This window comes from Nipponia nippon, unplaced genomic scaffold, assembly GCF_047370975.1.
Source record: "Nipponia nippon isolate SJK-2023a ecotype South Korea unplaced genomic scaffold, ASM4737097v1 scaffold_2, whole genome shotgun sequence".
In the NCBI taxonomy this organism is placed as follows: Eukaryota; Metazoa; Chordata; class Aves; order Pelecaniformes; family Threskiornithidae; genus Nipponia; species Nipponia nippon.
Window position 1 is genome coordinate 34,170,805 of NW_028262336.1, and position 23,459 is coordinate 34,194,263.

The 23,459-nt window shown below is 43.6% G+C and overlaps 1 protein-coding gene across 1 annotated transcript in view; it reads left to right on the forward strand.

Moving 5' to 3' along the window:
- Nucleotides 1-376: 376 nt before the first annotated feature.
- BACE2 (beta-secretase 2) overlaps nt 377-23,459 on the forward strand; it is a 54,902-nt gene continuing 31,819 nt past the window's right edge. Inside the window, exons 1-2 of the mRNA XM_087757821.1 lie at nt 377-795; nt 22,854-22,942. Of these exons, the coding sequence (XP_087613947.1) occupies nt 484-795; nt 22,854-22,942 (401 nt within the window). The 5' untranslated portion in view covers nt 377-483. The remainder of the gene's footprint in view (nt 796-22,853; nt 22,943-23,459) is intronic.

Consider the following 23,459-nt stretch of genomic DNA (forward strand, 5'->3'; position numbering starts at 1 on the left):
GCGAGCCGAAGCCCGGCTCCCCCGGCGGTGAGGGTCGAGCCGCCGCCACACCGGGAGAGGACCGGAGCCCCGCTCGCCCCCGCCGCTCTCCCTTTAAGGCTTTCGGAAACTTTTCTCCCCACCGTGCCGTCACGCTCCGTTAGCGGGGCTACGGGCTGGGCTGAGCCGAGCCTGGGAAGTTTCTCCCGCGGGCACCGGGCCGGAGCAACTTTCCCGTACGGCCCCCGGGCAGCCGGAGCGGCCGGAGACCCGGCTGCCCGGGGGCCGTACGGGAGAAACGCGAGGAGGAGCTCGGTTCGGGGGAGGGGGAGATGAAGCCGGGGCGTGGGGAAGCCGCTCCCTCCTTCTTCTTCCTCCTCCTCCTCCTCCTCCTCCTCCTCCTCCCCTCTCCGGCTGCTCCAGTCTGGCAGCCAGGCGGCCGCTGCCTCCGGCCGGAGCCGCTGCAGTTGGGAAGCGGCCCCCGGCCCCCGCGCTGCCGCCGGGATGGGGACGCCGCTGGCGGCTGCCGGCCTCCTGCTCCTCCTGGCCGGCACCGCGGGGCTCTGCCGGGCTTTCTTCTCCCTCCCGCTCCGTGTGTCCCACCCGGCCGCCCCCGGCGGGTCGCCGCCCGCCCCGGTGGTGGTGCGGCCGGGGAGCGGCAGCCGGCAGCAGGATCCTCTCGGTGGCGCGGACGGCTTGGCCTTGGCCTCGGATCCCGAGGGCACCCTCAACTTTTTAGCCATGGTGGAGAATCTGCAGGGAGACTCCGGCCGCGGCTACTACCTGGAGATGCTGATCGGGACCCCGCCGCAAGCGGTAGGAGCGGGCCGGGGGCTGCGGGCTTGGGGCGGGGCGGGGCGGGGGGTGCGCAAACTTCTCCTCGGTGGGCGGGAGCCTGCCGCCGCCGAGCCCAAACGCAACTTTCTCCCGGTGCTCAGTGCTGGCGCCTCCCCCCGACACCCCCGAAAGACGGTGCCGGTGCCGGGGAGCGGCGGCGGCAGCGAGTTTCTGCGGGCCGGGCGGGAGGCGCGTCCCCGCCCTCTCGCCCGCCCTCCCGGGGCCCCGGCGGCGTCGCCGGGCGCCGCGGGGCGACGACGGCAGCGGCGACGGGCGGCGGGCAGCGGCCGCCTGCGCCGAGAGGCTGCTCTGCCCCGGCCCGGTGACTGCTCGGGAAACCCTGCGGAGCTGGTCCCCGCTTTCAGGCTGTCTCACGGCGTTTTGGTTCGAAGCGAGTTGTTCTGCCAGTCGGAATGACCGTGTTTTAGAGCCGGAGGGTGCTTTTTGTATTTTTTTATTTTCTTAAGCTGCTTTGCATTGTGATTGGGTGCATTGATAGATCCTCCCGGTGCCCCCGGGAGAATCACTCGAAATCTTCTTACTAAACTAAGGGATGGCTAGGCAAAACCAGCCTCTTCTTTCGGGAATTCGTGTGTTTCTCATTAATAATGCAAAGAACGTGTGTGTTTTGAATATTGCTTTCAAATAGACCGTGTTTCCTTGCATCTCCCCCCATCTGCCTTCACCAGCAGTGCTGAAGTTTTTTTGCAATGTAGTTGCTCTTTCATCTGTGTCATGAGATCCCAGGAGGAGCGGTGCTGGGCTGCTGGTGGGGATGACTAGTCAGCTGAGTGGGGATTAATTTCCTGCAAGCCCTCGGGGCTTTCCCTCAGAACTTCGTGGCTGCTTCGGGAGTTTGGGTCCTTGCGTTCCCAGTGTACACAAAAAATATCCTTATTCTTCTGCTTTAGGTCCTCTTTGTAATAAAAAGCCAATGAATGCCAAAATGCCTAGCCAAAAAAGAGTGTGCAGCTGTTGTTATGTTTTTGGACTTCTGTGAACTCTTTCTTTTTTACTCCTTGAATGTAAGAGGATTGGCCACATCGTTACTCTAATTGAAATGTATGACTGTAGGATCAATACGTGTATTGAGAAAGGGTGGCGTCGTTTTATGATCAATAAATGGAGTTAAAAAAAAAAAAAAAAGCTAGCTAGGTCTGATGTATCAAGGTGTGGCCCAATAGCCACAGAGGCTGTGAAATAATTTTTCCTCCGTGTGGTCTGCTGCATATTTGACTGGTTCTATTAGTGTGGCATTGTGTGTGCTTCATTACTCCAGGGAACATTCAATATTGGTTTCTGCCAGAATTAAGATACTGGATTTGATTGGACTAATAATCCAATTCAGTATGTCTTAAATGAAGAAAATAATTTTGGGTAGAAAAAGTGATTATCAAGCATATCATCTCCTTACATGTCTAGGGAGACTCTGAAATTGGAAGAAATGGAGAAGGAAAAATATGACAGGCTTTTCATAATGTGACTGGAGGTCTAAGAGGGAAAAGCGTGCTGCCCTCAGTGCACTTGGAGGCTTCACTTACGCTTAACAGCTAGTATTACTTGTATTACATGTGATGTAAGGTTTCAGATAAACTTGCCTCTGATTTTTTTCTATCTGAAAAAAGCTCTGAATCTGGTTGCAAAGGTTTCACTATTTTGAACTAGTTCTGAGTTCTTGCAAAGTTAATTATTTAAAAGACCACCACTGGTGTTTAGGACATGTGAAGTTTTATTCATGAGTAGGTCCACCGAGGTTGTGTTTCCAAAATCAGATCTTGGAGTGTAGTGACTCAGTAGAGTGCAGTTAAAATTTATTCTCTACTTTTGATGGAGTCGAATTTGTTATCTCATTCCCTGCCTGAAATTGGAAGACTTAAAGATCACAAATGTACTTGTTTTTCTGCTTTGCAATGAATAGTATAAAGCTGCAAAGCCGCTACAAGCTAGTGCTACTTGAATCCTTCACAGTGCTGATACTAAAAGCAAGTACCTTGATACTCCAAGTGTTGGGATCATGTTAAACTCCTTGGGCAAGTAGTCGCTGGAGTCAGAGTGGGCCATGATCAGGTGGTAAAGGAGAGACGTCTCTTACTGATTTAAATGCTCCTCCCAAGCTGACTTTGCCCCATGTTAGAAGGTGCAGTGTAAAGTGATGCTTGGACACCTTCCTTTACTCTTGCACCCCTCTGACATGGGACTTTCCCCCAAGCTAACTCCCTTCCTTACCAAGGGCTCTCCCTGGACTGCCAACCCCATGCAGAGGGTAACACTGCCCTGATGTTTTGCCAAGGAGGAAGAAGGATACTGGCAATGAAGAAGAGCTGCAGAGCAGCACAGCTTCGCTTCCACGCTGTGGGAGCAGAAAGGTGGATGGTAGAGCTGCTGCTCCAAACGGTGTCGCAGAGAGGGAATGGGCAAATGCAAACAAGGCAGTAGTGGACCAAGACCAAATAGCAGGTTGTGAGAAGAGGCACAAGACTTAATGTCACAGTTATGATAGTGTTGGTGCCTGGTAACTTTGAAAGTGTGTGCGTTAAGTGTTTAAAGCTACTGTGCCAGTATGGGGAATGAGCATTTGTGAAAGACTTAAGCACTACTGAGCTTGCTTTTCTGCTCAATTGCATTTTTAGAAATTTTCCTTTTTTAATTTCCATTCTTGGAAGGAAGCTACTATGAAAGAATATCGTTTTTCAGGTCATTTAAGGCACACTGTTTGGCTTTCGTTCCAATTCTGATTTGTCATATAGCAGATCAGCGCAGAACTGAGTTTCACAATGGCAGTTCTGAAATACTTGTTCTGACGATATAAAAATAGAGCAGCTGTGTGAAGTCAAATTTATTTTATTTTCAAGAGAGGAAACTTCAGTGCAGTCAATCCAGTTTTGCAAAGTGTTTGCAGCCAAAGTGTTTCTGATCATTTCTAGCTTTATAATACACTGTCCTTCCTAATCGTGTCAGATCACCAGACTAGCTACCAGGTTGGTGCCAACTGTCATTGCCCCCATTAATTCTCATTCATACACATGCAGATCTACTTAAGAATTATGTGAAAGGTGAAAAAGAAGGTCTATTGTATTGAAGAGTGTGATATATTTGTCTCTTATTTCATGGATGTATTATTATGTGTCCTACTTCTGACGGATTATGTGCTTTACACCTGTCTCTATAGGTGCACTTCTTCCAATTCCAGATTTAAATAAGAGGTGACAAGAGCCCAATATGAACTGTGTGCACTGTTCTTACTTCCTATTTCTTTAAATAATCTGATGGAATTCCTTTGCTCTGTCTTTTATTATTTTGCCTGCCCTGAGATTATAAGCACTGTGAGGAATTGAATCAAAGATCATTTAGGGTTTTTTCGCTATCTTCACTGCAGTTCTCTTCATATTAATTTTGTTTCTCCTACGAGCTTTTGACCAATAGAATAGTCAAACTCATAAACCACCCCATGTTCTTCACAGCTTTCTTGAAATCCATCTGGACTGCATTAAATGTTAGCAAAGTACTGTTGCCTCATCTTGCCTCTTGTGCTAGTCTTCATTGTATGAGGTAGTGGTAGTCCTGCCTGTCCCACTGCGTTTCCAAATTGTGTTTTTATTGAGACCAGGTAAGTGTTATTCCTGCAACTTCATTGCAAAGAGAGGCAGGGCATGTGCCTCCTGAGAGCTGAGGGTCACGTAGCTGCGGTCTGATTAGCAGGTATTGAAACCACGATAGGATCTGACTTGTGCTCTGAATGCCACGTCTCCTTTTTGAAATTTCAGTGTCCATTTTTCATTCTATGCGTGAAGAGGTTTTGTATATTGTTTTCCCAATGGCAGTTTGTTCTGTGCAGGAGGTGAACAAAAACCTGTCCTGTAAACTTGCTCTGAAGTTTTAAGGTCAATCTGAATGTTGGGTCTAATGGCCTTCACTGAGAAACACGAACTCCAGTTTCCATGTAATTGGTGAGAGCTTCTCTCTCCTTCAATTTCTTCCAGCTATTAAAGAAAAGAACAATAAAGAAGGATATGTATTAAACACCTCAAGTGTGTCATGGACTCTTATAATTTATAGCTTGGTATTTTGAAGGTGATGAACACACACATTAGCAAGTTCTGAACATGCAGCCATTCTTCCTTAATTGTTGATAGCTCTTATTTCCTGAGTGTTGGAAGGAATGAAGATTGTGAGGAAAGATTCGACGGCTCGTTTCATTGCTTTGCTGGTCTTGCTATATTAGGTGATAAGGGCCTGATTTCTGGAGCTGTGCTATTCCCTAAGAAGCTAAGCTCTGCTGACTTAATTTTGCTGAAAGGGAGTTTACCATCTTTCTAGATACAAGAAGTTTTGAAAACGTGATCCTTCCAGGTTCAAATACCAGAAGGCAAGCTCCAACTCGAGTCTCTCTCTCTCTCTCTCTCTCTTTTTTGTTTTTCTAATAATTACCTGGGTCTTTTGTGTTTATTTTTGAGCTCTTTATGAAAGCTGAAAAAAAGAAAGGGTTGAGTAGCAAAGACGAGTGCTGTGGAGTATTTTGAGGTGGCAGCGTCAAAATCCGTCCAGATCCCTCTAATGGAAGTACTATTGAAATGCAAAATATTCCTGTTGTTAAATGATGAGTTGGGTAGATTTTAGTGGTGGTTGTTGGATGCCTGCAAAACAAAAAGGACAAGGACCTGAAAGTCATAAGACAGGGCTAATATAGTGATGTATTGTGGTGGAGTGGGGTGTAATGTATTTTTGACCAAAGACAAAGCAAACAAACATACCAGGTTTGGGTTGACAGAAAGGTCCGTGCCTTTACAAATTAGCATTCTGGCACCTCGTTCCATACAAAATTAGCCCTGGCAAAAGGGACTGCATGGAGGTAGTGGAGCCTGTACTATAAAAATAACCCAAAACACAAATATGAATTACACTACAGTTGCCCTGAGTAGAGTATAGCACAATTAGTGTTTTGTAGCAAGGCAAAGCCTTGCTATGTTTGCAAGTGGGCTGCAGTGCCTGCAATGTCCATGCACAGAGTGACACTAAATGGAAGAGGCTCATCGTGGTCGTTCCTCAGGATGTGCTTCTCTCCTAGGTTCAGTTGGATTAGAGCCCCACTAACTGCTCCTTTAAAGGTGCTTTCTCTTCTTCAGAGAAATAGTGGAAGCTTTATTATCCAGGGTTGCCCATCATAGCAATCATGCATTCAGATCTTGGTCGGTCACGGCAGAAGATCTGTTGTGAGGAACAGGGGTGGTGGGAATAGGTGTCAGGTTCACACTTCTTACCGCTCCTTGCATTTCATTCCCTATCAAGGCAAAAGCATCAGTTAAATCTGGAAAGAGGAAAGTAGAGGTGAGCAAATAACTATTTTGCCTGTTATTAAGGAGTAAATTAGTTGGGATTTGGAGTAGAAATGCGATGAAAACAAACCAGTAGACAGAAGAAAGCTGATGTGGAATTCCTGGATGTTTGGATGTTTGGGATTATTAAGGAAGGAATCTCTTTTTTTTTCCTTTGTTTTTTTGTGGTTTTTTTTTTTTATTTTCTTTTCCTTTTTTGTTCCCCTCCTCTGACCAGAGGGCTGTTGTGAGCTCTAGGGACAGTGTCTGGTACGACAGATTTCAAAACTACTACACCTTGCAGGGGTCTTTATTTTTGTGAAGGACACTTATGACTATGAGTCTGTGAGGACATGTTGGCTATTACATTGCCTCCACATTTTATTATCTTTGAAAATTTCTCACTTACCGTAGGTGAAGTGAGTCTGACCTGAGATATTATCTGGTCATTGTCAAGTATAGCTACATTTGAAAAAGAAAGCTGATGCAATGGCATACCCTTGCACATGTGCATCTCCAGTATGAATCAGACATACCTCTCTCCCTTTTCTTACACGCTGTAAAATAAAGATTTAATTATAAACTGTGGAAATAAGTGAAGGAACTTGTTGCTTCTATTTCTGCCCAGATTAGGACTTGAGGTGACATCTTCAAAGTAAAGGAGGCAGCACTCAGCTGCTTCAGAAAAAGGAAGTGTTTTTTCCTGTCATTGATGGGACCGTCGTACATCTTGCTGCTTTTCAGCCTGGTTTTGCTATGTAGATCTGAGCTTATGAAGCAAATGCAGTATGTGTTCTACAGATACCAGACTGCTGTTAAAATAAAAAGTTTTACATTTAAATTTGTATCTGTTAGCTCAGTGTCCTTCAAAGCACTTGAAATAGCCCAGGACTAAAATAGATTTTATTTGCGATTTTTTTGCACATGAGCTCCCTTAGTTTTAAAATAACAAGTTAGCTGACTATCTGTCTCCTCTTCTCTGCATATGCCTACATCGCAGCCACCCATGCGATTGGATTGTGGCGTTCAAGAACCAGGCTAGTAGAAACGAGCTAACTTGGGTTGGTAACAGTCTAGTTGTGACAACAGGGACCTCCTCATGAGCGATCTGCTGTGTTTGTCTGGGTGGCTCCGCAACATGCAGCGAGCTCCATTACTGCTGGCAGCACCTGAGGTAGCTCAAGCACGTCTGCATCAACTGCGTCTTTTCGTTTTGCTACGGCAGCGGCTGCATGCTCTGCACAGCAAAGGCTGCAGCAGCCCAGAACCGCCCAAGAGCCTCGCCGAGAAGACTGGTAAACTTCTTCCTCTTGGGATGAAAATTTGGCCGCTGAATCTGCTACTGCCCACGCGCCCAGCCCTTTCGGTGGGCTTCCTCCAGGCATGGCTGTCCAATGGGCTTTTGGCTGTGCTCGTCCAAGGGCCGTCACGTAGCAAAGCCAGCTCTCATGCCTTCAGAAAGCCTTGGCCCAGAGTCAACATTTGCTCCCTCTTTTGCCAAAGGTTGATAAAATAATACTCTTTCCTCCCCTTCCCTCTCCTCCAGCAGAGTTGTTCCAGTGTTCTTCCTTTTGCCTGTCTCTCCTTCTTCTGCCCTCACTGCCTTTTTATTTCTAAGAGTATTTTATGGGGAGGGTGGCAGGGGACAGATGTTCTAGAGCTTGATTTTGGTTTTGTAAGAGTCCTCCTCGAATAGATGAAACCTGTGGGGTACAGCAGAGAGGGAGTTTGAGGAAAATAAGCTAGATAGGAAAAATCTTATTTGAGTGAAAATTACAGTTCATTGAATACAATTAACATGTCATAATTAAAAGGCTCTTTTGAAGGGAATCTGTTAAGACAGTAATTGCACCCTACAATCCTTTTTTCCCCTCACCACTGCTTACTAATAATTTGAAATTGTGAAAAATAAATTACTGGTAGATTTTGTCCTCTTTGCTCAGCTTGTGAGTACTAAAATTAGTTGATTTTATTTAGCTTTATGGTTGGTTTATTTTTGTACCTACTTACTAGCAAAAACTGCTGTTAAGCTAGACTGCATGTGTTTAGGGAAAATGTTTGTCTCAAAGTCATTGCTAGCCTGGTTTTATTTTAAAAGAGGAAAGGTATTAACACTGCAGTAACACTTGGTAAGCTTCTCCTCCTTAAAGACACAAATGAATCTATTCCTAGAGATCTAAAACTGCTTGATAGCACTACTTTTTCCCATTAGATTTTTTTGGGTTTTTTTTAAAGAAAAAAGATGACAACTCAAGAACTGAGAGTCACCTCTCCACTTGAGGGAGGGAGCGTAAGCCTTCTTGCATTAAAGGCCAGCTCCTGCCATTTAACAGGGAAAAAGTAATCGGCTCCTTTTGGCAGCCGTCTCTCAGATAATTCCTTGATATTTGTTTGTGGATCTGCCTGCGAGAGTGATCCGTAGATGAGCACCTCGGAGTGCGCCGCAATGCTGCAGCTTGTGCTCAGGCTCATGTCAAGGCCAGATGTGAGAATTTTCTCACCCACCCAGGCCTGCTCTGTTTCTTACTTTGCTACCATAGGAAGCTTCACACCAGAGAAGATCAGCTATTTGGGGCTTCTACAGAAACAAAAAGCTTATCTGTTAAGCCATCGTATGGAAGGTTGGATCCTGTGTGTCCCCCCTTGAAAATTTTATTGTGGTATTAGGGAAGAAAAAAATACATCAGGTCAGCAGAAGGTAAATTTTGAAGACTGGCTTTGGCAGCAATAGTTTTGGCATAGAAAATAATATACTAGGGTGTCTATTTCAACTGCAGTCTTCATATCTATTTTTGAAATTATGCCTTTGCGAAATCTTGAGGGAGGTTTTTTTCTCTCATTTTTTTCTACCAAATTGGAAACTTTACTTCTGAAATTCCGTTATGATACCTGTTGATACAGAAGCCTTGACTGTCAGTGTTTGCGGCATAAGAAATTAATAGTTGTAACGTCTTTTCAAGACGGAGCATGTTATGCCAATTTGGAAGGTCTTCAGGGCAATATTACCATGCTGCTTAAGCGTCATATGGAAAGACCTATGCTTTCATTCACTCTGCTGTCTAGTAAATGTCTGCTACGAGTAAGAGTGAAATGTGAGGCATGTCAGAAAATGATTCATCAGTCCTACTGATGTTTTTCTGTGACTGAAGAGATTTTTAGTTAATTCATTCATTTTTCTTCTTGGTGACTCTCAGGTTGCAGATAAGACAGAGGAGTCCAAAGGTGGTCACACTTCCAAAAAGTCTGAGAAGTGCTGTAGCAAGATAACATCTGATGCAGTCACAGTGCTTCAGTTTATCTGTCACAGAATAATCTCATTACTTCACGGATGCAAAGTCCTTCAGGGAATAACACAAACATTTCGCATGATCCAAAGTGCCAGATTTTTGCATTTGGACTGCTGAGATAAATAATGTATGGGAAGAAAAAGAAAGTTCAGAAAATTTCTCAGCAGCTGTAGTCATGAATGCTGGTGTGTGTTACATGTTCCAGCTAAAGTTAACTTTCATTTGCACTTGCTGAGCTTTCAGGTTAACTACTTCTTGGCAAGTGACCAAATACTAGTGATAACTATCTGTGCATTTTTGTTCAGGTTTGGAAACTTGCTGCATGGCAGGTGTGCATGACACTGTTTGCTGTTGCTGGTGGGTGAACTTCCACACTTCCAGTGGCCTAAGCACCATCAGCTCCAGCATGTAGGCAGCAATGTGGCTGGACTTGCAGCCTTCCTCATAGTGCGTACGTTGGAGCCCTGGGCTGCTGTAGGACCTGAAGTACCATCATCACATGATGGGTTGTAACCCCTGGCTGAAGTAGGAGATAGCTTACTCCTACATTCAGGTTGATATTTGGAGGAATGGGCAGTGGGAAGCTGTCTTGTGGGTGATGTTGCTGTGCATAGTAGCAGACTTTGTCAATTTGAGAGCATAAAAAAGTCTTTTAACTTCCTGCCCTACAAATTCAACCTAGTATCTGGAAATAAAGCTGTGTTCCTGCATGCCTCTGTGTTCTCCTGTGTAATAAAGATTTTTATAGTGGAACTTGGTTAACAATTGCAATGATGTATGAGCCACAGGTGAAGCTAGTTCATTTCCCAGAGCTGCTGCCTCTACAGTATTAGCCAGGGTAAAGAGTAAAGTGTGCATGTTTGAGAAGGAGAGAGAGAAATAAATGAGTCCAATATCAGGGGGAGGAACACCGCTGCTTTTTTTTTTTTTAAAAAAAAGGAATTTTAAAAAAATCATATCTCATTTCACTTGAGAATCAAATCTGCCTCTTAAATTGCCCTGCCAAATTTTTAAGTAAAAATGTTAGAATAAATATGAATAAAAAATATTGTTCTTATTTTTAATAAATCAAGCACATTATTGTGACATTGCTTAACAGTTGGGTTTTTTTGGTTTTTTGGTTTGGTTTTTTTTTTTCCCATTGCTCAAGTAGTCCTTCCTGGTATTATGGTGTAGAAAGCTGCTTTCTGTGTGTGCCTTTGAACTCCCCTGTATAATTCCAAGAAATACCCATGATGACAATCAAATTCCACTCTTTGGTAATATCCTAAATAGGTCAGTGGAATGGGGAGCAAAAGCCTTCTGTCTGTTGTATTCCCTTTATTAATTACCAGGGAAATAAAAACACTGGAGTTGCATCACCTTGTTTGTGCTCTGAGACCTGGGGCCGCCTGCGTACATTCCTGTGGCCACTTAAGATGGCATGGACCAGTGGGCAGCTGCCTGACCCTACACCTTTCCCCAGAGATGTGGCACAGCTTTTCTAGCAGGGAATACAATCAGAATAACCAAATTCCAGTCCTTGTGCTTGGCATAGCTGGACTTGCTTTTTTTTTTTTTTTTCTGATCTCTTCCCTCCATCCCCTTGCCTGCAGCAGCTGATCCAGTCGTGCTGCTTTGCCCTCCATATAGCAGCAACTCAGTAGGTGTGCGAAAGTATGTGATTGTGGCTGTTTCTGGGCAGAAAAAGAGGAACGGAGGTGGGAGCTGCTATGGCAGATGGGGAAGAGGTAGTTCAAGAGAGTTAAAGGATGGGTAAATGCATGGACTGGTCTTTTTGGCTCCCTTGGCTCAAACATCCCAGTTTGGCGATAAGAAATACTGCAGCAGCTCTTATATGTTAAACAAAATCTGGCAGTGCTGCAAGTTCAGTTCTGAAGAACAAGTTGTGGCATTTTTTTAGCAGAAGTCATGCCTTGACAGGGAGTTTATAGTTGGTTTTCCAAGGTGTGTGCTAATTTATTTACCTCTCCATGTCCAACAATCTTGGCTAACCCAGGGATCCCAGGGCGTGAACGTGGGATTGTCGGTAGTTTCCTGGCCTCCAGGAGGGAGAGGCTGCTTTCACAGCCATGAACTTGACTTAAGCAGCAAGGTGCGGGTTCCCATGTAATCACGGCTGTTGGCTTTCGAGTTTTGGGAAGACCTGTCATTTCACCATTGCAGTGTACGGGTAGAAAAAAAACAAGAAAAATTATGCTTATCTACTTTGGTTTTGTTATGGTGTTTTAGAGGAATAGCTGGAAAATATCATATAACCATTCAGTGTCCTTCTTGAAGAAAAGCACTGAAAAAACATAAGCAAGTCCTTCCTGAAAGCAGGCAGTAAGCGTGGCTAGAAGGATGTTATAATGAGCGGCCCCAGCGGCGCTGCTGTAACCACACAGTGGGAACAGCCTGTTCTGGTGAGAACAGATAGACCTGATGTGTCAGGAGTGTTCTGCCTTCACCTCTCCTTCTCGCAGCTCTCCAGGCTTTGAAAAACCTTTGCTAACAAACACCCATCTCCAAAACTAACATCTTGACAGAGGAGGGGGAAAAAACATGAAAAGAATCATGTCGCTGTGAGGGCAAGTTGATGGGGGGAGGAGAAGGAAGAGATCAGACCCACCATGCAGCCCTCTCAGAACACTGATTTTTCTCACTGCTGTCCTGCAAATTTCTTTTTCTTCCTACCTGTCTCCAAAGTGTAGCCTTTTTCAAAGTTAATTGCTGCTTTCAAAAGCTTCTTAAATCTTGCAGGAGCAGGTTCGGCATTTGGTTTCGTATCTGCAGTGCAGTTTGAAATCCAGCTGTTTATTTAAACTTGAGATTGAAGTTCAGATCTTTGGTGTGAGGGAGAGACCTTTTAATGGAGGCAGAAGTACAGGAGCGAGACTGAATCTCTCCTGAGAAGCTTCTGCCTGCTACTGAAGGGCAAGGGTACTGTGGTGTCTTCGACAAAAGGGAGATTTTTAAAAAAATAACAGCACTGGTGAGGTTACAGATACCTCCTTGCCTATGCTCAAGAGCATTAGGAATGGGCTTCGTAGGCTATGTTGAAGTTTGAAATGCGGCCCTTGATTAATTCTGGTATTTCCAAATGGCACAGTAAACATGGGCAGTGACTCATGGTGCAGAAGCTGGTACAGCATGAGGAAGGTTTAGAGGTTAGTCAGTTCAAGCCATCTTGAGTTTACTTAGTATAGCTTGGCTCTGTGCAAATGTGTAAAACTGTTTCAGTCTAACAGATACTGCAGTTGGAGGGTTGTTGCTTTAGTTTCAAAACAAACTTTTTTTTATCATGTAGGACTTCTGGGGCTAGGTAGAGAAGAACAACTAAAAACACCTTTTTCTTTTATTTTTTTTCAGACAGCAGTTTCTCTGAGTCTAATGAACAACAGAGGTAAAGAAAAGTGTGACCTGACAAAACAAATTGGAAGCTAATTTTGGAGAGCAAAAGCCTCAGAAAATTGAAATTCTGAACTGTATGCAGCTTCTAACTGTAATCATTCACTGAGTATAATACATTAACGTAGGCTTACTGATTTCATTTCCTTAAAAAAAAAAAAGGCAAAAAGCCCTCCTTGGAAATTGTATTATGAAAGGTAGTGTATTAGCATGATGAGTCCTTTCCTCCTCTTCCCCCCGCCCCCCTAAAAAAAACCCTCTAAAATTGTTTGCTGTACGACTATGTTTTTTAGAAGTGTCATGCCCTAAGTAGTAGTGGTAAACGGAACAGACGTAGCAAACATTTAACCTAAGACACTTGAGGTGGATGGTTGTTTGTTTTTCAGTGAGGTGCTTGTCTTTTTTTTACAGAGAAGGTTTAGCTTTAGGTCAACTGAAAAAATTTGACAGTGGTTTTCTTCAGGAATGAAGCGGGACAGGCTGTGGTTGAGCGCAAGGGTACAAGTGCATAGAGGCTTGCTGAGGAAGCTGCCTAGGCACAGCAAAACCCTTTTTTGCTGGCTGGTGGCATGTGTGCCCCTGCATTGTGAAATACAGCTGTGCAGCCCTTCGCCCACCTCCGCTGCCCTCCTATTTACTATGCAGCTAGAAGGTGTCCCTCTCTTCAGGTCCTTCTGCAACGCCCATAGCTCCGTGGACTAGCAGCCATCTGATGTGGCTGGCCATTGCTCCAAAGAGTTCAAAATCCTGCCGAGCTGTGCCCAGCAGTGCTCGCTTGGTGGTTTCAAAGCAAGAAAGAGGATTAGGTTGAGAAAGTGACTATGAAATCTGTAATGGCATTCACAAGCGCATCTCCAAGAGTCAGGCTGGTGGTCAAGACAGACTTCAGGAATTTCTTCAGTTTCTTTTTAGCTGTTGAATTATTGAATTAATAGCTGTCTCTCCAACACCTTTGGCCACCATGTTCTCTGGGGATGGAAGAGTGAGCTCTGGATGAGATGCTTACTAATTTAGATGCAGCACAGAGCATAGACATAGCCCGTCTCTAAACCAAGGCTGCGTGGGCATGGGGATTCCTCGTGAGTCTTGCAGTTAGACGTGAGAGTTGGTCCCAGTGGCATTTGGCTTACAGTCTCCTTTGTCTCATCAGTGCTGTACTGTAATTAGCAGAAAATTGATGGATTTAATTCCTATACACCTACTAACAGGTGGAAACATGCTATAAGATTTAACAAGAGCTCTGTCTGTACTTAGGTGCAAATAACTGATGCCTCCTGCATTCATTCTTGAATTACAGGGTGTGTTTTTGGGGTTTTTTTTTTAATCTTCCATTTATCTAGACATTCATTAATCTTTCAATTCAAGAACGTGTTTAGTATAAATATAGAAAATATATAGATTTTCCTCACTCAAATTTTGAGCACTTGGGTGCTGTACTGCTTTAGTAAGAACAAGCAGTCTACCTGATGTTAACATGCATTACTGGCCACACTGGGAAAGGTTGATAAAGATACTAGGTGGCTCACATGCAATCCCTTTTTTCTGGAAGATGCATCTCCCAGGGGGTCTCTGTGGCAACCATACGTCTGTTAAGACTATCACAGTTTTCCTCAGTCTTCTGAAACCAGTCCAAGCCTTCCACTGATTATTTACAGGTGAGATTTTTCTAGACCTCTAGATTATTGTTGTTATCGAACTTTCTCTAACCAGTCCAGATTTTCCTTAAAACCCAATGCCTAGAACTGGGCGCGACTTCAGCTGTAGCTGGTTTAGGGGAATGAGAGGGTTGCTTCACACACCTACGTTCTTTGTCAGCTGTAGGGTGTGATATGGGAGAGGGATTTGTATCTGGAAAAGAAAAAAAGAGGAAAAAAAGGTTAATCTTTTCTGAAAAGGCAATGAGACAAAATTGCTACAATTCACACAGCTCTAAGATAAGCAAGTAATAGCTCATGTTCAACAGCAAAGCATGTTCATATAGCATGAATAGGATGGATGTGTTGTATGATAAATCTAGACACAGCAAATAAATTTCAGCCTGAAAAATAAGATACCACATGAGACGGCATGTGAAGAAAGAATGCTAATGTTTAGGGAACCGAAGGCATTGGCAGAAAGGAGAGTGCAGAAATGAAGAATAGATATTTTGTTTTGTTACCAGGATTGATTGGCTGACTACTTTTTTTTTTTGTCTCTAAACCATAATAGCCTTCCCTTATTGTCAAAATGATAATATATATAAAGCACTTCCTGTAATATTTCTTTTCAAAATGACTATTCATCAGTCCCAGAGTCAGATGCTCATATTTCAACTCACAATTTAGTTTAGCGAGTTTATACTTCAGAGCAATCCGTCATTTTAGCATTTGCGTTTTTAATACCAATCTCAACTACAGAAGCACGCAGTGCTCTTAAGCACGGATAGATCTGGTTAATCCAGATAGTACTTTGTAATCTTCTGGCAAAGAAAGAGATTATTGCTTTTCAGAGAGAAAAATAGAATAATAAAGTATTCCTCCCTCTAGCAGCGCAGATCACGAAAAGACTGAGGGCAAAAGGCTCTTGGTCTTCTACTGGGCCCAGCACAGGTGTGACAGTGGGGAGAGAGTGAATGTAAAGGTAGTATAGATATGGGGTCAAATCCCAGGTCCTGACACCAGCTGGGAATGTGGTGAGGGGAATGACAGCAAATGCCAAACAGGCTCTGCTGGGCTTGATCTGCTGCAGCCCTGAAGAGCTCCCATTTGCCATTTGTTCTCCTGCTTACCCCACAACCTACAAACACACTGCAGTTTCTGTGACAAGCTTCTGCCGTTGCGAAAGTAGGAATTATCTTTAGTGATATACTTGACTTCCTGTTTTGGCCAAGCTTACGTGCTGCAATAAATCACCTTCCTCTGCGTCCCCGGTGTGACGTTGCAGTGAAACGTGGGCACCACCTGCTGAACAAACGGCATTAGAAAATCATTAATCTCCTTTCCATTTTTTTTTCTCACACTGCCTCTCTTATCTTGGCTGCATGGTTAAACCCTTCTGACAACTACAGGGGGACTTTTTTTTGGAGGTAGTAGCAGATAGGTCTGTTTTCTCTGGTGAGGTTACCTCCCTCAGGGCACCACAGGAAATACTTCTCCTCCAGGACTCAGCATAACATGTGCCCCCTTCCTCCTCCTCCTCCTCGAAGGTGAAGATTGATACAGTCCAAGCTGCAGAGAGTCGTTTGGCTCTGGGTGGGGTGTTTCTCCATCGTCACCAGTGGCCGTGCAGCTGTTGGCCAAAAAGCTGAGTTGTTTTCTGGATTCCTCTATTCGGCACTGGTGAGGCCACACCTGGAGTGCTGTGTCCAGCTCTGGGCTCACCAGTACAAGAGAGACATGGACATACTGGAGAGAGTCCAGCAAAGGGTCATGAAGACATTCAAGAAACTGGAGCATCTCTCGCATGAGGAAAGGCTGAGAGAGCTGTGATTGCTCAGCCTGGAGAAGAGACAGCTCGGGGGGATCTCATCAATGTATATAAATACCTGAAGGGAGCAGGCAAAGAGGACAGAGCCAGGATCTTTTCAGAGGTGCCCAGTGACAAGACTAGATGCAGTGGGCACAAACTGAAACACAGGAGGTTCCCTCTAAACATAAGGAAAAACACTTTTTTTACTGTGAGGGTGACTGAGCACTGGCACAGGTTGCCCAGGGAGGTTGTAGGGTCTCCATGCTTGGAGATATTAAAAAGCTGTCTTGGTATGGTCCTGGGCAGTTGTCTCTAGGTGGCCCTGCTTGAGCAGGGGGTTGGACCAGATGACCTCCAGAAGTCCCTTCTAACCTCAGCCAGTCTGTGATTCTGTGGCCACCCCTAGGTGAATTGCTGCAGAGCGATGAGGACTGGGCTGCTCCAGCCCAGGGACCACTTACAAGTAATGAAAAACAGGAGTCCCGTCCCTGCCCCAGTGTTCAGGGGCAGTGTGCTGCTCTGTTGTACAGATCGACAAACTTGCCCCTTTTCAGTTTCAGTCTTACCTGTTCAGCAAAATATGTATTATTCTGCAAGCAGAAATGTGTCGTGGAGGCTTTTTCAGTTTATATCTAACTTTGCACGCCTCTGCATCTAGACATGCTTCCAAAGATTCCTCTAACTCATCTTTTAATTAGGTTTTATTTCTGTATTTTAAGAGGAACAGATGAAGAATCTGTATTAAAGCCTAGTCTTCTGAATTTGTTTATTAGAAAGTAGGCCATAAATGCTAATTCCAAGTAACACAGGAAAAAAAGCATACAGTAATTCTGTGCTTAAAAAGCCACTGTATATTGTAACATTATTAATTTCTAGAAACAAATTGCTGAAATAACCTGACTGACAATCTTTGCCAATTACACGTAATAACTGTGGGCAAACACAGCATATAGTTGCTAGTGTGTTTTCTTTTTTGCATGATGGTTGTAAGCAATTCTTGCCAGATGAACTGATAATGTAATTAGGAATCGTTGTGTTAAATGAGGCAGTATTTAAATTGGCAACTAATTTTCCTATCTATTAACCAGCTTGAAAAAGAAGAGCTGTTACCCAAATGATTTCTAGCTGCTAATCCCTAACAAGAAACATAGCACTTCTTTGCACCTTTTTTTAAGTGCTGTCTAGCAAATTATTTTCTGTAGGGTTTGTTGTGTGTGGGACAAAGTAAGAAAGAGAGGGAGTTAAGAGATGTTACAAGTTCAGGGGTTGTTAGATGGGGTGGATTTCTGCTAAGCCAGTACATCGTGATGTGTGGTAAGAGCTCATGAGCCAGTACTGGGATGCTTCCTATTTATAGTCTCTACATGTGGACAAAAAAACATTTTTACTTTGTGATAGTTCTCTGTGTGGCATACTCCATCAAGCAGAGTAGGACTATAAGCCCTATTTTAAGTGTGTGCGTGGGAGAAACCATGAAAACACAGCAGGACAAGATTTTGAACGGCATATGAATGTTAGTAGTGTGGAATGGTCGCTCTCTTTATTGGGGATGGGAAAGAAGGGGAGAGGGGCGCCCTTGGGTGAAGTTAAAATCCCAGACAAGGCATGATCGCTTGTAGTTTTCATCATGAACTCTTACAGAGCCAGCTTCTTTGGTCTGCTGGCTTGTGCGGTGGAAACTATGAATTGCCTATCATTAAGACTTTGACTGAACCCCAGAGTAAATGTAAGGCTGAATGAGATTGATTATTATATTTATGGCTCTATCTGTGCAAATATTATTCCTTCCCACCCCCCACCCATGCTTCAGATGAAGCAGGGATAAAAAGCCAAATACATTTTTTCAGTCTGGTTTCTTCTATCCAGTGGCAAAACTTTTATTGCTTGACCTAAAAGGATCAGACCCATTAACTTGGAAAAAAACTACGGTGGATTTTTCCATGGGCCAGTCTTTTAATGGGGATGAAGATTATCACTAGCTCAGTGTGGATTACGCAGGGAATCACATCAAAAGCAACAGTGCAACAGGGTTGCATGCAAGCTCTAGGATTCCACACTTGGAAAAGGCTGCATATGCTAAATCACGCAGAGAGCTGCTTCAAAGAAATGCATTACACGCTTGTAGCCTGTGGGATTTGTTTTGTATATTTTTCTGAAAGTTTCCAAAAACTCCCAACCTCAAACTAAAACAGGAAAGAGAAACTTAGACGAAGTCTGAGTAAATCAGGATAGAGGCAAGGTCTGTCCCTGCTAGAGCATGCCAGCAATGTCTATGCAACAAAAATTGAATGGTTGCTACATTTTATCACTTTTCCTTGAAAATGTGAAGGAAGTCACTTTCTGAATGCACGGTGGGATAACTGCAAATTGCTGTTCACCAGGCAGTTAAATGAGGCATAGATAATGCCTAGTGTTGATGACGTCGTATTGACGCCACTTGCTGTAACAGATAGGGCAGGTGCCTGAACCACAGACAGATGAAGCTTTGCTGAATGAAAAAAAGATGACAGATCAATAGACAATTTTGTTTTTCTGATATCAAAATACAACAATGTTCAGCAATTGAAAGCTTAAAAATATTAAATACATAGTGGTAAGTTAAATTATTGAAGCAGGATAGCATACAGTAAGTGCTATTTGATGTTGGCGCTAAATCAAGCACTGGAAAGTTTGAGGGATCCTTGAAGTATTAACAATGTGTTTGACTTCCAGTTGAAATAAATCATTATGACTGGGTTTTTTTCAGTGTCTCTACCCCTTCAGAGTAGAAAATATATAAAATGCATGGCCTAAGGAGGCTTCTGCTTCCAATGTTCCTGACTTTCAGTAAACAGTTTTGGATTTGTTTCTTTTTATAAGCACAACTTAATGGCATATAGATAGGGTGTAAGATTTCCTCTGTAAGTTTGTCATGGCAGAGGTGAATGTTACTATTTTGCTTACTCTATAGCTATGGATCTTTATGAATTTCTTATTAATATTCATGCTATTTCCATATAGGAAATGCATCCAGCAAAATAATCTCCAGGTATGGTACTAGGTGCAGATTTTATGTCCCATGGCTGTGGTAAAGGTGACCTTCAGGGGAAAAAAAATGGCCTTTTCCATTTGCTGTCTGCTTTCTGCTATATAGGTCTGAAATTGAACTTGGAAGACACAATAAAAAAAAACCCAAGGCTTTCCTTCTGTGCCTCCAAAAGTGAAAGGGAAGTAGTCTTTCATTGTTTTTAATGCTGGGCACATGATCCGTCAGCAGTCTTTGGGCAGTTTTTCCTCCATAGCCTCATTCAGCCGTGTCTCTCCGACCTTAGCTTTTGCAAAATCTGACTTCATCTGACACTTTCTGACAACACAGGGTGATCACTAAATAATCAGCTCTCAGTGACAGGAAGTGATTCACTCGAGGTAGCCTTAATAAACCCAAGGAACCTGCTCCGCCTGCCCACGAGAGCCCTGATTCACCATCTTTGGGGCTTCACAAGGAGGGAGCTGGAGGGGATGCTACCACTGCTGGTGGCACTGCCTCAGCATCAGGGTCTTCTGTCCCTGTGGTAGAAAGGTAATGGCACAGAGAGGTATGACCACTCTCCAGCTGTCACAGCGCATAGCTCAGTGAATCAAGCTGAGGTGCTGTTGCTTTCGGTTTTCGTTAGTAAGCCAGGCGGCACAATGCGGTGGCAGGGGAGTGAGCGAAGTGAGGAAGTTTGGCTTCATCTTTTGGGATAGGGCAGGGTTGACCTCTGGAGATGGGGCAGGCCGGGCAGTGCTGGACCATAGCTCCTTCGGTTGCCACCCTGTGAGTCACCAGATCTTGCCTGAATCTCCCCTAGCAGCACCATTAAACCGGCAGCAGGCAGTATGGAATAAAGTAGGCTCCAGTGGTGACAACATGAAAGTGTTTCTTAATGAGACGTGAAGGCACTAAAGAAAATTCAAACCCAAAGGGTAGCCAGGAGAGAAAGAGAACTCAGTAAGTTATACCCACCCCAAAATGAGCTGCTAATCACTGGCGCTATTGTGAGGACTACAATAAATCAGTGTCTGCCCTGGCCGCCTGCATCTCATTATGCACAAACATGCGGATAGAGAATGTCAGCCTCAATAGCGATCTGTCATGTGAATGCTGCTGTGTCCAAGTGGGCTGGCACTTGCATGGTTAGCCAGCTTTGTATTTTCTTTTTTTTTTTTTTTGTGGGGGATATCTATTTTCTTTTGAAAATGTTGATTTGCTCCATACTGTGGGTAGTAAATTTGCCCTTTTCTTCAGTGATTTGTGAATTCTGTGATGATAACATTGTATTTAAGGTGTGGGGGTAAAATATCTTTCATATATGTCATATTTAGTGATTGGGTTTTTGTTTGGTTTGGTTTTTTTTTTTTTTCTTCCAAGTCCTCCTCCGTGTATGGTGTCATGCATATTACTGAAGCTAGGGCAACACCTACATGTATTTATGCAGCTGATGTATAGTGCCCATTACTCAAGCATCGCAGTCTGCCTTGGAAAGGCTAATTAATTTAAGCCCTGCAGCACCCCTTTGAGGCAACTTTTGTTGGTCCTGATAGATGCACACATTGTAGCTGCTCTTTGTTATTTATTTTTAATATGATTTCTATCCCAGAGAGGGGGAAAAAATGAACAGTTCTTACTTTGTTAGGTGGTTGACAAAATGTTAGGCTTTTGATATCATTGAAATAAAGTATGTAGCAAACTTTGGATTTTATTGCAAGCCATGGCTCAGAGGTTCTTATTTTCTTTTAAAGCCTCAGCTCCTAGAGCCAGGTGAACTTGTAGATGTCCTTTTGTTTTTAAACGTCTGTGTCTAGCTCATGTGGTTGCAAAATAAATTTTAATATATTGTTTCCTCTTAATCTAAAATCTGGGATGCAGTGAGGCACTTGACTAAGGTTGTGGGTTTGTTTCTGTTTAGTCTTAAAATTTTTGCATGATTAGGACTGGAAATACCAATGACAGAGTGTGCGTGCCGTTCAGAAGAGAGTCCCAGGATTACTAGTTCATTTTATGTTCATGTTTTAATTTCAGAGCTCCTCAGCCCCATACTATATTGGCTAGGTAAAACAGGGGTCACCATCTCCTCCCTCCCTCTCCATGTGCAAACCAAAGATGTTTTTGAACATTGACTCACACTTTTTTTGTCTATGCTCCATCTTATGCTGAATCCTTCTTTGATAAGTTTATCTTCTCCAAATGCTTTATCGTCCTTTGTCTTTACTCTCCTTTCTGAGCTCAGCCTTGTTTCTCCACTTCCTTTGTCAACACTAAACTTGTTTCCCCTATCGTTCTCTCTTACCCTTCCCATGTCCACTTTCAGTGCTAAATCCCTAGCTACCTCACGTCTTAAGGAGTGATGACGACTACCAAAGTGGCTGGTTTAAGCTGGCTTTAAACCATGGGCAACCCAGTCCTCATGTCTCACTCCCTCCTACAGGAAAATTCTTAATTCCTTAATATTTTTCTGGGGAGCAGTTGTCCCCTATTGCCTAGGGCATAATTTCACAATCATTTTAAACCAATCTGAGACCACACTGTCACCAAAGGAGGCAATTGCCCTTTTCTAGTATCTGCTCCTACTATCTCTTTTCAAATCTCTTTTCAAGTAGCTGTCTGATATGGCAGATTGCTTTTTTTTTTTTTTTTTTTTTTTTTTTTGTAACTGTAGGTGAGGAACCTGATCTGATTTGCATCACAGCCCCATGGGTACAAGCGCTTATGCCAAGAAGCCCTGGGAAGCATCCAGCCAAGAGCAGGGAAGATGTGTGACCACTGCTTTTGGTAGCAGTACAGTCTCTGACTGACTTAAATTATCACTTTATGTCACCTGTAGTTTCAAGTAGGTGATCCTGCACTTGGCTGCTTGCTCCTGTGCTGTTACCTTCTAATTTGTGCTAGGACAAGCCATCATGCAGCTGTGGTGAACCAGCCTGCTAACCTGAGCCAAATGGGGAAAGGAGGCATCTCGTTTTGTCTGTGTGGTTTTGTTAGGCAATTTTTGGCCTAAATCATCCTCCCAATTAACCGAACAAGTGGCCCACTCTTAGGCCACCTTTCAGTCCATGCTTTTCACAGTGTTTATAAATCTGCCATCCTCCTGTCTAAAGGCAGTGAAAGCTGTGGTAGGTTGCTGCTGCTCAGGACGAACTGAGCAATGTTCCTGTGCTCTCCAAGCCATGAGGCAGCTTCATGCTTCTGGTTATGTCTGCTCGGACTTGCACTAAGCTCCTATGTAAAAACCTCATAAGCTCTAAGGCAAACAGTGATTTAAACAGTATGCAATTCAGTGTGTAACCCGGACTAGCCAGGTTGCCAAGACACATGGGTTGGGCCAAAAAGAAATTTGAGATGGTCATGAATTCCTCTGCTGTGCGAATATGAGCTTGTTGGGTCACCCCCTGTGACTATTTTAAAGTATTTCAGGGGCTACAGCAGCATATCTTTCTGAAAAGTGACACTTTGTATTTCTTTTTCAGGGCAACTTTCATTATAATTTTAAAAAATGAAGGTAGTTTAGACAAAAAGTTTAATTATTTTTTTGTTTGTTTAGTTGGTTATGAAAAACACCTCTCCTTTCTTCTGTTTCGGCAGTTAAATATTCTGGTTGACACTGGGAGCAGTAATTTTGCTGTAGCAGGTGTGCCTGATCCTGATGTCACCTCCTACTTCAATACCAAGCTGTAAGTACCTGTTCTGCACTCTGTGATGGGTTAGGGTGTCTTTTAGATTCTGACTCCTCCACGTCAAAGAGGATGGTAAGGCAGTATGTGGGGCTCCTGTGACATCCCATGAGAGTGGGATGTTTGTTGCCTGATCAGCCTTGCCTGATGCAAAGCTCTGCCTGACACCATGAACAGTCCCACTGAGCTCTGAGCGCAGCACTGATTAGAGATTGAGAAAAAAGAAGATTACAGGGTAAAAATCGTTTGCAAAATCACACCAATTTCAGTCAATTTCTTAACTGAATAGTCTTGGAAGGATTTAAAAAATTAAATATACTTTCCCTTTGTTTAAAAACAAAAATTAAAACCCAGTAATTGTATCTGTTACTTGACATTTCATCCAAAACCAAAATTAGTTAGTGAAAAACTAATTTGTTGCTTAGTTTGACCAAGGGCCTTGATCAGTTTAGTGATCTGGACAGACCCTGCTGAATCTGATTGTTTAAAAGATACGACTTGGTGGTTTTGGTGCTTG